Here is a 14423-nt window from a genome sequence, read left to right on the forward strand (position 1 = left end):
CTCCCTCGATAACGAAATGATCGGCGAGTTTGTTGGAAATCGATCGAGGAGATCAAAATCGTTCGATTTTACGAAAAAAAAAAAAAAAAGGAAAGAACGATCTGAAACAAGACCGATCGATCGACCCAATTATTCTTACGTCGCTCGAACTATCGCTGAATGCTCAATCGACCCTTTCCACTTTCTCGGTCTTTCGAACGAACGGTCGATCCTTGCCGACCGATTCTCCTCGCGTAGGCAAATAATAAAAAGGAAAGTGAGCACCAAATGTACCCGTTAGTTTCCTTCCTTCCTTCCTTCCTTCCTTTTTTCCTTCTTTCTTCGATGGACGCGAGGGTGGATTCGCTTGTCTTTCTTTTTCTTTCTCTTTTTTTTCTCCTCGACCAAGTGCGAAGGAGCGAAAGATACGGAGAGATATGGAGACAAAGATTTTTGACGAGACCATGAAAGAGATTTTTTTTATTTATTATAAATAAAAGTCAGAATCGTCGCGCGTCAATAAATATTATAAATAAAACGAAGTTGTTCTAAAAAAAAGGGTGGGGGGGAGGTGGGAAGAGGTGAGGTTATGGAATGTTCGAGTGTTTCTATTAATCTATTTCCTGTACGCCCTGTAGGGTCCGTGGGCCGAGGTCTCCCAGTGAGGCGGATGCTCGACGGGCGGGTGTCCGTAATGCACGACCTCGTAGGCGACCTTGGGCTTCGTCAGCTTGAAGATCATCATTGCACCGCTGAGCACCAACGAGAGGAGGCCCAAGGTGAGGGCTTTCCACGTTTTCAGGGCGATCAGGGCGAGGGCTAGGGGGACCAAAGCGGTGGCCTTGAACTTCAGACCCAACAGGAACGGTATCATCACCTTCTTCACGAAGCCACGACCTGTCGTTTCGATATAAAATAAAATCGTGTAAAAAAAATTGTTTCACAATTTTATACATAATTGGGTTAAAATCCAATTGAGATAATTGAAATCGTTGTTCACCTTGACCGTTGTCCGAGGAGTCGGAAAGAGGTACGGTCAAGCTTCTCGGCATGCTGTCCACCAAGGATCTCGGCACGATGTTGGACCCAACGACGGCTTCGGGCAGCTTAGCCTCCAGCTGATGGCTCGACAAGTAAGCGTCCAGTTTCTCCAACATCAAGGACCTCAACAGCTCCTTCCTGGCAGGGTCCACGGATTCGTATTGAACAGGGTAGTAATCCTCGCTGTTGTCCTCGGCCAGGTCTCTGGACTTCACCAGTGCCAAGTCTTCCGTGATGGCCAGCCTGTCTTGTTTCGCCGCTTGGCTGAGGTAGGCCAACACTTTGGGCTTCGCGCAGGACAACATGGACTCGTTGTCTATGCATCTGGAAGAAAGTTATTTTTATAAATCGTAATCTCGTTTTTTTTTTTTCTTTTTAATCAACGAATTTTCCTCGTTCACTCACCTGTAATAAATGTGTCGAAGGGCGTCGACAGTGGTCTCGGTCCTCTGCGCGTTGGCGAGGGCGGCCACAAGGGCGAGAGACGCGAGGATCGTTGTGAACTTCATGACGGTACCCATCGATTTGCGAGGCTAAACACCGAATGCCGGCTCGAACGAAGACAACGCGGTTTTATAGCCGATGGAAGCCACGTACGGCCGATGAATTTTGATCAGGGACGTGTGCCCGGCTGAAAGGAAAGAAGAAAGCCTCGTTATCTAGGGTGACGATGTTTTCACGGGCCCCTCGTTCCGCGATACGATTTTCGTTTCGACACCCACGATTTCCGGCCGTTCGCCCAAAAAATCCAGGCCAGAAGATTTTCCTTCGTTCGATTTGGATGATTCGAAGTGGTAACTAGTTTTCGAGAAAAAAGAAGAAAAGAAAGAAGAGATTATTGACGCGATTGATCGTCCATCGGCGGGGAAGAATTAACGAACGACGAAGTGAAATTGCTCGAGGTGAGAAGAGAAGAGAATGAAAGTAAAAATTGATTTATGAGGGAAGAATGAACGAAGATAGAGATTGGATGGAAAGTGATTTTATATATGGAGGCTTGGCTCAAGTTTCGTGAATGGAAGTGATGGATCGCTCGTTTTTCTTGAACGAGATTCAATCGAGAGTGTGAATTGAACTTTTCATGGTAATTTAAGCTTCACGATTATGCAATTTTTATCTTTCTTCGAAATGTAATTTTGTAAAACTTCGTAAGTATATATAATTCTTTCGGCAATTTTATTTTAATGATATGATGAGGTATGAAACAGTGATAGTTGTTTTGTTTTGTTTTTTTTTTACATTATTTATTACGAACAATACAACTTCGAGGTAATCATCATCGAAGTGTGAATCGTTTTTGTACAATAAATAACTTACAATCTAAACGTAATCAAATTATTAATACATATATAAGTACAGTAATAACTGGGTATGGCACCCGAGAACGTAACAATGAATAAACGTTAAGAGTTTATTTTTTAAAAATATACTCATTGCAATAAGTTACTTACATACGTTAAAATATAAATTACATTTTGTGTATTACACAACGACATCGTGTGGATTTAACAATATCTTAGAAGAAGTTATCGTTTATTTAATTTAATATCCGGGAAAAATCTACAATTCGTACAAAGGATAGTAGTTACAAGTTATCACTAGGAGTTCCTTTTCTGACAAAGTGTCAAAGGTACGAAATTTGACATTTCATCAGAAAAAATATTATCCAGCTCCGGACGAGGTACACCGAAGACTGGACATAAAAACGCTAAAAAATATATTCTTGTAACTCCGAGAAAAAAATCTTGTAGATATTTACATTTATAATGTGTTCGAACAGGAAGCCCATTCCATTCGACTCGATATCCATCACATTAAATTCCATTTAATATTACCACTAGATACTTCAAAGCCCCGTTCGTATATTAAAAATAATATTATTTATCGAAAATTCTAAATACTAATTTTGCGAGTAAAAACAAACCTTGCTTCGAAGAAACGATCAAAAAGTAAAATCTTTATCTTTCTAAAAATATTTAAGTGTACAAAATCATTCGACGTCATACTTTCTTCCTCGAAGAATCGTGACCCTGACACAAATAAATAACCTACACTCGCAGCCACCTAAATAACATCTAGCGGAACCAGACCAGTCAATCTCACGTGGAGACTTCGATGCCTGGCGATGTATGGCGGCGGAAACTTCGACGCCTAGTTTGGCGCCGTTGCATAGCCTATTTGCGAAATCGTTTTACAAAATTTACATCCCGATTTATTCGGTGTTTATATGGCATGGATACGTTCTTAAACAATCTCCACCATCTTGCCCGAGTCTGGCCGCCTCGAGATATCTGTGAAATTTCTGGCTGGACAAGCTTCCGGTCCCGGTTTGCTTCAACTCTTGCGGATCTCTGAAAAGAAAAAAAAAAAAAATTGTCTCCGTTAATAATCTCTCGACATAGAAATCAGGCGACAATCATATTAAATCCTGACCCTCTTTCTCCTGCCAATATTTGCAGGAGAGTCGAGGTGTGTAATACTTTCGCCATTTAGCGGATGCACACACTAACGAATTAATCTCTCTCTTAATAATACATTGATAATTATGTACGCGTGTATAATAAACGACTTTTCTTTTAATTTAATTCTTCTTCTTCGTAATTTCGGAGAATTTCGAATTCGAGAATTTGAAATTTCGTAAATAAGAACGCCTCTTTCTTTTTTCTAAAAATCGATCTCTTTTCATAACATTTTATTATTCATAGCTAATAATTAATAAAAGAGAATACTTAGAGAGAATATTTAACCTCGATTTATATATATATATATAATAACTTATTACTAGAATTAATGATTCTTGTAGAATGAATGCTTCTTGTTTCGCGAACAACGTTTATCGTTTTTAATGGGAAGAGAGAATAAAAAGAAAAGGAATCAAGTACGAGAGGAATGTGATTCAACGTTCTGATTCGAGCGATTCGAGAACGATGGCTACCTTTCTCCTCGTAAGCAATTAACCGATCGGATTCGAACGCGACGCGGATCGATGAATACGTAATTAATATCCGAAGATCAACAGAGGGAAGAAGAGGACAAAAGACATCAATATCGTCTCGATAACGTTCGTGAAATTATTTGACCAAGGACGGACAAAAACCAAATAACCACGTCCCCGTTTCCACGCTTTCCAACGTTGAGCCAACGTTCTTCTAAACGTTAATAATTATCGGTTAATCTTCATTTCTCATCCTCTCCTACCTGGACAACTCGTTCGAGACGAGGTTGCTGTGCGGCGAATAAACAGCCGGGTTCTTGTACATGCTGCACACGAGCCTCTCTCTGCAAGGCTCGTCGGCGAATCTCAATTGCTTGAATATGTCCTCCAGCCTGTTAATTATCGGCCCATAAAACTCATCGTCGTACTCAGATCGCCGAGTGCCAGCTGTTGTTATCTTCGCCTCTGCCTGATTGCTTTTCGCGGATCCTTGCCTATTGGCGTTCTGCATCTGTCCAAATGTGTACGCCTTCACATTCGTCACGGTTGGCAGCAAAGTGGAGGGCAAGTTGGCAGGATTCAAGGGATTCCCGTTGGCGGAATTGGTTCGACGTACGTTGTCGGCGTACGCTGAATAAGCCAAATTGTGGGCCGACACTTGTGGATGCTTCTCCAGGTACGGAGACGCTTGGATCGGTTGAACGTTGGACGCGTATTGAGAGACGCTGTACGTTCCAGAATAGGTGGGCGCTGGAAACGGCGCTGGAACCACACCGGGAGGATGGACTGGACCCGTGCCACCTCCTATTGACTCGGTTTGAACCTCGTACGGCTCCTCGTAAGGCTCTATGCCCCATTCCTTCAGCTCCTCGATATCTTTTCGATATTGGATGTGAGGATGGGCGTAATCGTAACCGTCGAATTCGTTGTGATGGTGGTGGTTGTAGTAGGTTGGAACCGGTACCGGAACCGGGACATGGTGATGATGATGCGATATCTAAAAAATAATAATAATAATAATAATAATAATTTAACGTGGCTGGAGAAGCTGGCGTTCGCCAGATGACATCGAAATGGATTTAACGATTAACCTGGTGATGATGATGGTGATACTTGGTGCCATGGGTCGAGTAATAGCTCGAGCACAATTTGAACACATGCGCGAATGCCGGTATGAAGAAGAGCAGCAGCTTGAGGAACAATTTCTTCGCGGTACCAACGCCGAATAAAAATGGTATCACGAACATGAACTTCAATTTGATCAATTTGATGAGCAGCAGCAGGGCCAGGAAGCTCGTCAACAGTTTGTTCTGTATGAACTTCTCTAAAAATCAATCAACGAACATCGATCAAATTGTGGAAAATTTTAAGCAAATTTTTCTTTCGTTCAAAAAGTGTTTATGCACGTTTCGTACCGTTGAATTTATATACGTATATGTATCAATTTCGTTTCTATAATTATACATAAAAAATTTGCATAAACATTCGTAATCTAGTATTGCAAAAGGATATTTACAAAGGATCGTACTAATTTTTTTGAAAAAGAGTCGCCCTTGTTGTTGGTTCTCCACTTCTCCACTCTGACCAAAGTCCACTCTGACCAGGGCCCCATTTTCGTCAACCTCGCGAGGGCTGAGTTTAATCGTGGCACCCTCGAAGAAAAAATCGGGCAATTGGATCTCGTAATCTCTAGTAGCGAGAAATTTCACCGTCTTCTTCCTCAACGCGTCAGTCACTTCCTCCAAAGGTGATTGCTTTTCGTCAAACTGTCGATCTCTTTCGTCCTCGTTTTCCTCTTCGTTGCAGTCATCCTTGATAGACCCGTCCACGAGATTCTCGTCCATGGAATCCTGATAATTCTCCTTCAAATTCCCCCTGCAAGTACCATAATCCAGTTTGTTCTTGGTCATGGTTAAACCATCGAACACCGTGATGTTGTCCCGTTCCTCGAAAACATTGTCCAGATAAGCGTATGCGTTCTTCTGTATGCAGGAGAACGTAACCGACCGATCGCAGTCCCTGATTAACCCGTTCCACAATTCGTTCCCGGTCTCGTTCACCCATAAACCACCAAAATTAAAGATCCTCGAATACTTCTCCAAGTTCTTCAAGACGAAGAGCCGAGAATTTGCACGCGCCACGAAGAAACAACACACGATCACGACCACGTACCTCAGATGCATCCTCGTCTTTGGACTAGATCCAACTACTTCAACCGAAACAAAAATTTAAAAACTCGTACGAGTTTCAAATAAACTCAAATAACTCGTCTCTGATATATATTTCCAATAATAATACTTTTTTACATGTTCAAACTATGAATCACAGCTACGAAATAGACCGTCTTATTACTCCGTCCTATCTCCAACCAGTCTGCTGTAATTCATCCGACATTTGCCATAACAGTTCGATCGAGGTGTTGATCGATACACTTTTGATTTCTTCCAACAGATATCCACGTGCACCTTTTATCACTTCCGCCGCCCCCACCAGCAGCCTCGACCTCGATATCGATCCGAACGGCGTTGCTCCCCTTTTCTTTTTTTCTTCAACGATGCTCGACTACCCTTTCACAGGTTGTTGTTGGGTTCCACGCAATTCATGTCGCGAACACATCGATTCCGTCGACATGCCCGTGTCACCTGGCACCCGGCATGTCACGCTCCGTCCTCTCGTTTCTCGTTCCTCTCCGTCCTCTCTCGCGAGACGCGTTCACCACGATCTCCCGCTCAAAACTAACCGCAACCTCCTCGGTTCCCGGCTACAATTCACTTGAGCGTCAAGTGTGTCAAAGGCCCTCCTACTCCGTCCATGCCCGCTCCGTGGAAGGTCATTATCGTCTCCTCTCCGGCTGCAACCGGCCACGCGCCACGGTACACGCACGCTCGTGTCGAGAGGCGTCGAGGAGGATTTCGGATTTCGTATGCGCCACGAGCTTGGACCTCTTGGCACCGGCCGCCGGTGAAAGCGGATGGAAAATTCTCTGTCGAGAAAATTTTTTTCTTTTTTTTTCTTTTTTTATGTTACCAGTTTTTCGTTTTTTAAACACGAGACACGAGTTATTTATATATATATGGATTGTGTGCCGGTTATTATGGAGGATCTTTCTTTATTTTTGGTTAGGTTTAGTTAGGTGAAATTTCATAGCTCTTTAAGTATCGAATACTCGTTTAATTATACATTCCATAACACGGTTATTCATGATATAACTGTACATGAATTTATTGTGAATCCTTTGGTTTATCTTGTTGCGGATGAAAAATAGTTAAGATGTTTAGAAAGTGTAGAAACTAGGAATTAAAGCTGATCTTTTAATTAACGTATGACATAACGTATAATACTACGAGTTGTCGAAAATTGTTCAAAGATCAGACGAATATTCTCAGATCGCTGTATCGTATCTTATATTTTGGACTCAATATTATATTTTTCTTTTCCATTTATCGTTCCATCTTCGTTTCATTTCCTCTTCCACATTGTGAAACAGGAAATAGATTCATCAAATAAATAAAGATTTAACAAGATTTTAATCGTAACAACGTTCGACGAGGTTGAAAAAAGAACCAAGTAATTTCTCGTGAAAAACTTTTCTTCCATCGGATTCAATGGAAACTGCAAATCAGTGAACCGTTGCGGCTCCCTGTTTATGTGCCATCAGACCGGTCTGACGCGAGATGACGCGAGTGATCTCATTTCGATTATCGCTTGATTGCAGCCACGAGATCCAGGATCGCTTTTTGCACCGCTATTTGAGCGATCGGCCCATGTATCCGAATGTATCCATGGAACAAATGCAAATAAGTGGAACGCGAGAGTGAAATTCGGATCGTGTACCGTGAAAAACAAAACGAGAAATGAAGAATATCATGGAGCGGAATATTAAGTAACTCTGTCCTCTCCTTATTTTTCGTATCGAGGTTAACTGTTGTGAAAGACGTAGCAAAGTTTTAGATTCGACTAGGAAGCGATGGCACAGTGATCTGGAACGAAGTGTAAGTCAACGATTTCCAATGAGTGCCTGAAATTTCATTTACATCCTTTCGCACATGTAATTTCTATTCTGAATTTTTATCATCTTGATTCTTCTGTTAATTATTCTAAACGATTACTCCGCTCCCTTCTATTCTTCTATTTCCAAGGAGTAGATATAAATTATACCTCCTCTTGGACAAAAGTTATTTCTACTCCAATTCCCAATTAATTATTCCACTCCTTTTTTTTTTTTTCGAAGTTATTTACAGACGTCATGGATCAAGTAGCCATCTCATAAACATTGTTACGAATTCTTAACCAGCTCCACCTTGGAGTTTTCACTAATGGATCGTTGGTGAAGGTGTTCCCATTATTGGAAACAGCCGGTTCCATGCCAATAACCTACATTCATGAGGAACGTACGATAAGCAACGTCGTCGTATGATCTCAGCCACTGTTTTCAACAATCGGCGTTTCCTCAATGGGAGAAACGGTTTCGATGTCACTTCTTCCTGAATGGGAAAACGTGATCTCGAGATTAAATGGTCAAGATATAGGAAATACAATAGGAAACGCGTGATCATCCTCTAAATTTGATGATCACATCGGACGGGTCAATGGAGATGAACACGATGATCGAACGAATTCCATTGACCTACTATCGATCTGACCACTGGGCAGGTAGAGCGACGACCGGCTTAGTCGCTCGACGACCACCGAAAACGATCGTGCTCGTTCATAGAAACGGCCTCGTCTTTTTCCTCCTTCTTTTTCGTCATGGCCCTCGATACCCATGGAGGAAGAACGGCCACGCTCCAGACAGCCTAGATATTAGTACCAGTACGTAGAATTCCTAGCCGCTACGTACACACGATACCACTCGTCGACCTAGAAGAATTTCCATAATAATAACACTCTTCGAAATCCTTTCGATTAATACTTGAAACATATATATATATATGTGTGTGTGTTGGCTGGCTGGTTTTATGGAAATTTTATTAATTTCCGAGAGATTTCGAAGAGCGATAGCGTGTAAGAAGAGATTAGACGAATGTCGTGGCGAGGAAACAAAAAGGAGAAACTCGAATGCCGAAGTAGGCTGAATGAACCGTGTCGTGGAAGAATATTTCCAAAAAAAATTCTTCCTTTTTTCGTAATATATTCGTATTCGTTTCTAATCGTCCACCAGATCCATTTTTATTTGTCTTCTTGTAGACGATGATTAAAGCTGTTTTTATGACAAACGTGAATAGATCGTGAAAAATTAATAATTCGGGAATATTCACTTCTGAAATTTTGATGATAAGCCGATACGAAATACAAAATTGTTGCAAATTTACATAAAATTAAAAATTATATATCATAAATATAATCTTATATATATATTTTAATATGTAATCACGTTTATCGATACTGATCGAGCATTGTGTTGTTGAACGGACAACAACATTAAATCGGAAGTCTATGCGTGTCATTAACTGAGAAACGCCGGCAGAAAGTATTTGTACAAGACATACTGCATCGAAACTGGTTTGCACGTGCTCTAAGTGAACCAAGGAACTGGGACACATTGCATATATTGGGTGTGCGTAAAAATTTTAAGCCTACTCCCTTGTTCGATATCACGTACGCGATCAAGATCGACGATTTGCTACGTGATATTATTCGCGCTTCCTGGTAGCTTCGAATATTTGGAACGGTAGATTCACTAGCCTGGAATGATACGAAAGAAAGTTAGAAGTAAAAGAGGAGAAGAAAAAGAAATGAATCCAGAGATTTTACTTGTATTTAAAAATTTTTCAAATTTTATTTATTAGCTCGAAAACGAAGCTTCGAAATGAAAAAAAATCCTTTCTTTCTTCGCGAAGAATCTTTTATCTGGTCATCGTATCATCGTATAACGAGACACGTTGTATAAACGGATGATTAAAATGGTCAATGAACTAAAGCGATTTCTGTTCGACTTACATAACGATTAATGATGTTATCTACAAGTAATTAAAAATGTCCTTGACCAAGAAAGTTTAAGATAGAGACGGATGGACATAGATTGACATAGATTTTTGATATAGAAAACGAGCGAGAAGCCAGACTTTTACCAGGATTTTCTTTGGAAATCATCGTCGTTTACTTTGACACATAGCGTGCACGCGAAGAAAGATACGATTTCTGCGCTCCTTAATTTGTTAATTATCGCGTCATTTCTAGGAAATGAAAACAATGCGATCACATTTCCACTCTTTTTCCTGTCCGGCCGGTTTCTCGTGTCGATAATGCCCCTGTTACATCAACGAGCAATTGAATAAAGATCCGTCACGAAGCGTGCATACGCTCGTAGGAAAGTGAACCGATCCACGAACTCGTGACGTGACACATTCCACCTATTTCTGGCACTGATAAACGAGTCTACGCAAGAACTTTCACCGATTTTCCCAATTGTCCCGTTGCCCATTATTCTTACGAGTTTTTCCTGAAATTAATTATTTTTATGCAACCATTGTACGTATAGAGAATTCTATGATGAGGTTGTCGAACGCGTTTTAGATTTAATCTAACATACTTTTGGCCCAAGTGAAAGTAGTTTAGAGAATCCTTAAAATATGGAGCAATTTTGTGTTCAACGTTTCGAGTTAAATGTTAAAATTATGTTAAACTCTTAATAGATTTAAGATATTTGAATTCTATGCAGACAAATTTTACAGGAACAGATTATTTTTTTATATCCATCTATGAGGAAGGAACAGGCGAAATCGTTGTGGTAAAAAAATCTGATTGCCGTTATACACTTTCAAATCGAATCGTGCTGTCTTCGAAAAAAAATACGTGGTACGAATATGAAATGTACGTGTTAAGCTCGCAAATCGATGTGGGTCAGTTATTGTACAGAGACGATTCTAAGACGAATCGTACGTTGAGTTGTATATTCTTCTTATATGTAGTATTAAAACACGCATTTTTATATGCAACTTAATGCTTCTTGGTATACAATTATCATATAATTAAAGCGTGTGCATCTTTTTACATTTGTCTATGTTGTAGCTTTTTATGGTATGGAATTATATTATGGTTTATCTCATTCTTTTATATTGCTTTAGATGGTCGTTAGTAACGAGTCGTTACACATAAGTATAGTCAATTATGATTAAAAGCGAGGTTTGAATGTGTAGTGTATATATAAATTGTAATTGTTATTTAAAATTGAATGACAAAAAACTTACAGATATTTTAAAATGTGATTGAATTAATAAAAGAAAATCTAATATTAGGTTGCAAATTTTATTTCTTTTATAAAATGTAAAAGATTTTATTAAAATTATTCAAAAATAAAAATTCTATTTCATACTTTGCATTTCGTCGATAATTATGCATCATCGTACGAAATATGAATTACTCGGAAGCTAATTTTTCGTACGATTCTTCATAATGGAAATTAATTGGTTGATAGATTTAAAAGACATAGTAACAATGCTCTTCAATTTGAAACTTTTCAATCGATAATTCAATCGATATCTTGTAGATTATTTCTGATTTTATATTTTTATCAAATTTTTATTTATATTTTACGAGATCTGAGTTGTTCTATACAAAATCGAGAATGCATATATTTTATATTAAATTAATATACATCGCAGTTTTGAAAGAGAAACGACGAAAGTATGTTCATTTGACATCTCATATTTTATTTGTGGTCACGCGCTAAAAGTAAAGGAAAATATAGTGAGAAAAGGATAGAGATAGGATAAGAATATTAAAATCAGCGCCATCTTCAGAGTGCTGTAAATAAAACATATAAAGAAAAGAAAGAAAATAAAAATAGAGTAAGAATTGATCATCAGTGCCATCTCTTGCATACTTTTAAAAAGATGCTTTACTTAAAAAATAATTGCAATTCTTATCCTTTTTCTATTTTTTCGCTCTTTATTTTCTTCTTTATTTATGTGTTTCATTTGTTATATTTTGGAGATGGCACTCATTTTTATTCTTTGTCTTTCATATTCTATTTGCTCTTTTTATTTATATTTGTTATATTTGTTCTGTAAAATTTATGTGCTCAACAAATGCTTATATATGATTATAAGAAATATAAAATTATTTCTAATATTAGATGATAATATTACTGACTAACTTGAAAATAAAATTAAATATAATAATTATAAAATTCTTTCTAATAACTACTGCGAATATTTCGTAGATTTTTATACGAGAGAAAATTTATCTGGCGAACTTAGAAGGAGCAGATCGTTTCGGCCAATAGTCGAGCCGCTAGCTGGTCACGTGATACATAATTCGGAATGTTTCGTAGTTCTTCGTTCGAAGAAAGATTTACCGCGCAAACGTTGTTGAGGGGGGGACTGCTCCAACCAATAGGAAAGCTGCTAGGAAGTCATGTGATACGTTGCGTCATTCGTCTCTCGAAAATCCTTGGGACAGGACGTGTCGCCGGTTCGTACGTCGCAATTTTTACTTTTATTAAGATATTTTATTAATATTGTTATTAATTTCGTTTATCTAAGTGTTCATTGTACATTGTGATAAGAAAATCAAATAGTTTTGTGAGTGATTATGTGATATATTGCGTTATTCGTCTTTCCGAAATCTTCTTGAAGGACGCATCACCGGCCTGAGGTACGTAAATACATATTTCGTCGCAATTTCTATTCTTATTAAGTTATATCGCTTATATTACTATTAGTTTTATCTAACTATCCATTGAATTATATTATTGAACAATGTTCAAAGTTGCAAAAACATTTTTCAACGTAATTCAATCTTTCGAGAAAATTTCAATTCGCGTTCATACCAACGTTCGACAGGTTTCGACTTGTTTAATTGCTTTTCCCCCTCTCCCTCCTCCCCATCAGTTTGAAATTGTTATATGGAGTATCGAAATTATAGTGTTTAAACGCTTCTCTTCCCTAAGTATGGCCAATTTATTACGTAATATGCTATTTTTTCAATTATTTTTTTATTTTTCATTATTATTTAATTAATACATTTATTCAATAATTTATTATTAAATATTATTATAATTCTTCGAGGATATTAATTTATTCAATTTTCTTTATTATCAAATTATATCAATTATTGCCTCGTTTTAATGCAATCTTTTAATTTTCATATAATTTATATATTTATTCTAAAAATTTGATTATTTTTTATGCAGATTAACTATTGGGATATCAAGATAGAATAAAGGAATTTCAATATGGATGCTATAGTAATTTTCGACAATGATTAAGGAAATCGGAAAAGTGGTAACATTTGATATTTTCATATCAAAAACAGATTCATTTTTATGTTTTTTTCATTGAATTATAATATACTAATATATCTATATTTGTTAAGTAACTCATAATACATGAATTATTAAGAATACTTTAATGACTTTAATGAAATTAGATTAAATAAATTACATTTTTATTTTCATAAATTATAATTTTTATTTCAAATAAATTAAATTTATTTTTTCATCATCTAATTCTTAATTCCTAGCTTCAGAAAAGTATTTTCTTTAATAATGCTCGATAAAAAATAAGAAAAGATCGAAAGATTATTTTGTTTCTTTTCTTAATTTATTCCCTCCCTGCTAATCCAACTTTTCTTTCAGAAAAAATTATGACCGCGCGCAATGCGGTTGATAGAGTCAGTGTTAGTCTCGTAATAGTATTTAAAATATTTTTTAGAGCACAGCTGCTCTAATTTAATTTAATTATATTAATTATTCGCGAAGTTAGAGTCAGTGTTTGTTCGTCGATTGAAATTTAAACGGGCGCGTTAATAATTTATTTTTTTATTTTTTTAAATATTCGTTTCGGATACATATTAGAGTCAGTGATTCAAGAAAATAAGGCGTTCATCCATCATTCGAAGAGGTAATTATTTTTATCATAATTTTCATTAAATTTTTATTTTTAATTTTTAAGAAAAATATTATGAGTATATTATGATATTTTACATTTTTTAAAGGTGCTGATAGTTTTGCTGTTTTTTCTTGGACTTGAATCTTAACAAATTTGGAACCGCGCGCAATGCGGTTGATAGAGTCAGTGTTATTTTCGTAATAGTATCTTAAATATTTTTTAGAGCACAGCTGCTCTAATTTAATTTAATTATATTAATTATTCGCGAAATTAGAGTCAGTTTTTGTTCGCCGAATATTAAATACGGACGCGTCAGTAGTTCATTTATTTATTTTTTTTTTTCTTACAAATTTTCGTTTTCGGTACAGGGTAAAATCAGTGATTTCAAGAATATAAGGCGATCATCCATCACGTGAAGAGGTAATTATCTTCTTATTATATCTTTTTATCAAATTAAAGTTTCTATTTTTTAAAATAATGATATATATGTATTTTAAATTATATTTTATTTTTTGATATAGCTGATGAGGATTTCCCATGGATCATCGATGGCAATGCAGATTCTTCGCATCGACTGGTGAGTCGCATGCATTTTGTTTCCTCTGGTTACTCAATCATGTCGTAGGATGAAAGAT

General features: G+C 37.3%; 2 protein-coding genes across 2 annotated transcripts; both read right to left on the reverse strand.

Annotated features, from left to right (window-relative positions):
• Positions 1 to 429: 429 nt before the first annotated feature.
• Positions 430 to 1539, reverse strand: Osi18 (DUF1676 domain-containing protein Osi18). The gene is made up of 3 exons (XM_003695803.4): positions 1426 to 1539; positions 980 to 1344; positions 430 to 876 (listed from the first exon to the last, which is right to left on the reverse strand). The coding sequence occupies exons 1-3, from the start codon at positions 1527 to 1529 to the stop codon at positions 596 to 598; spliced, it is 750 nt and encodes a 249-aa protein (XP_003695851.2). The 5' UTR covers positions 1530 to 1539; the 3' UTR covers positions 430 to 595.
• A 698-nt stretch (positions 1540 to 2237) lies between these two features.
• Osi17 (DUF1676 domain-containing protein Osi17) lies at positions 2238 to 6700 on the reverse strand. Its single transcript, XM_012489964.3, has 4 exons — positions 5484 to 6700; positions 5047 to 5279; positions 4219 to 4952; positions 2238 to 3371 (listed from the first exon to the last, which is right to left on the reverse strand). The coding sequence occupies exons 1-4, from the start codon at positions 6136 to 6138 to the stop codon at positions 3233 to 3235; spliced, it is 1761 nt and encodes a 586-aa protein (XP_012345418.2). The 5' UTR covers positions 6139 to 6700; the 3' UTR covers positions 2238 to 3232.
• Positions 6701 to 14423: the final 7723 nt, after the last annotated feature.

Source organism: Apis florea, unplaced genomic scaffold (assembly GCF_048593485.1).
Source record: "Apis florea isolate Af1SG1 unplaced genomic scaffold, ASM4859348v1 contig_2272_pilon, whole genome shotgun sequence".
NCBI classification, from domain to species: domain Eukaryota; kingdom Metazoa; phylum Arthropoda; class Insecta; order Hymenoptera; family Apidae; genus Apis; species Apis florea.

Coding starts and splice junctions, on each gene's coding strand:
- Osi18 (XM_003695803.4), bottom strand. CDS start 1,529: ATGAAGTTCACAACGATCCTCGCGTCTCTCGCCCTTGTGGCCGCCCTC. Junction 1,345..1,425: donor CTTCGACACATTTATTACAG/GTGAGTGAACGA, acceptor ACTTTCTTCCAG/ATGCATAGACAACGAGTCCA. Junction 877..979: donor CTCCTCGGACAACGGTCAAG/GTGAACAACGAT, acceptor TCGAAACGACAG/GTCGTGGCTTCGTGAAGAAG.
- Osi17 (XM_012489964.3), bottom strand. CDS start 6,138: ATGCATCTGAGGTACGTGGTCGTGATCGTGTGTTGTTTCTTCGTGGCG. Junction 5,280..5,483: donor ACTCTTTTTCAAAAAAATTA/GTACGATCCTTT, acceptor ATTGATTTTTAG/AGAAGTTCATACAGAACAAA. Junction 3,372..4,218: donor GTCTCGAACGAGTTGTCCAG/GTAGGAGAGGAT, acceptor TTTTCTTTTCAG/AGATCCGCAAGAGTTGAAGC.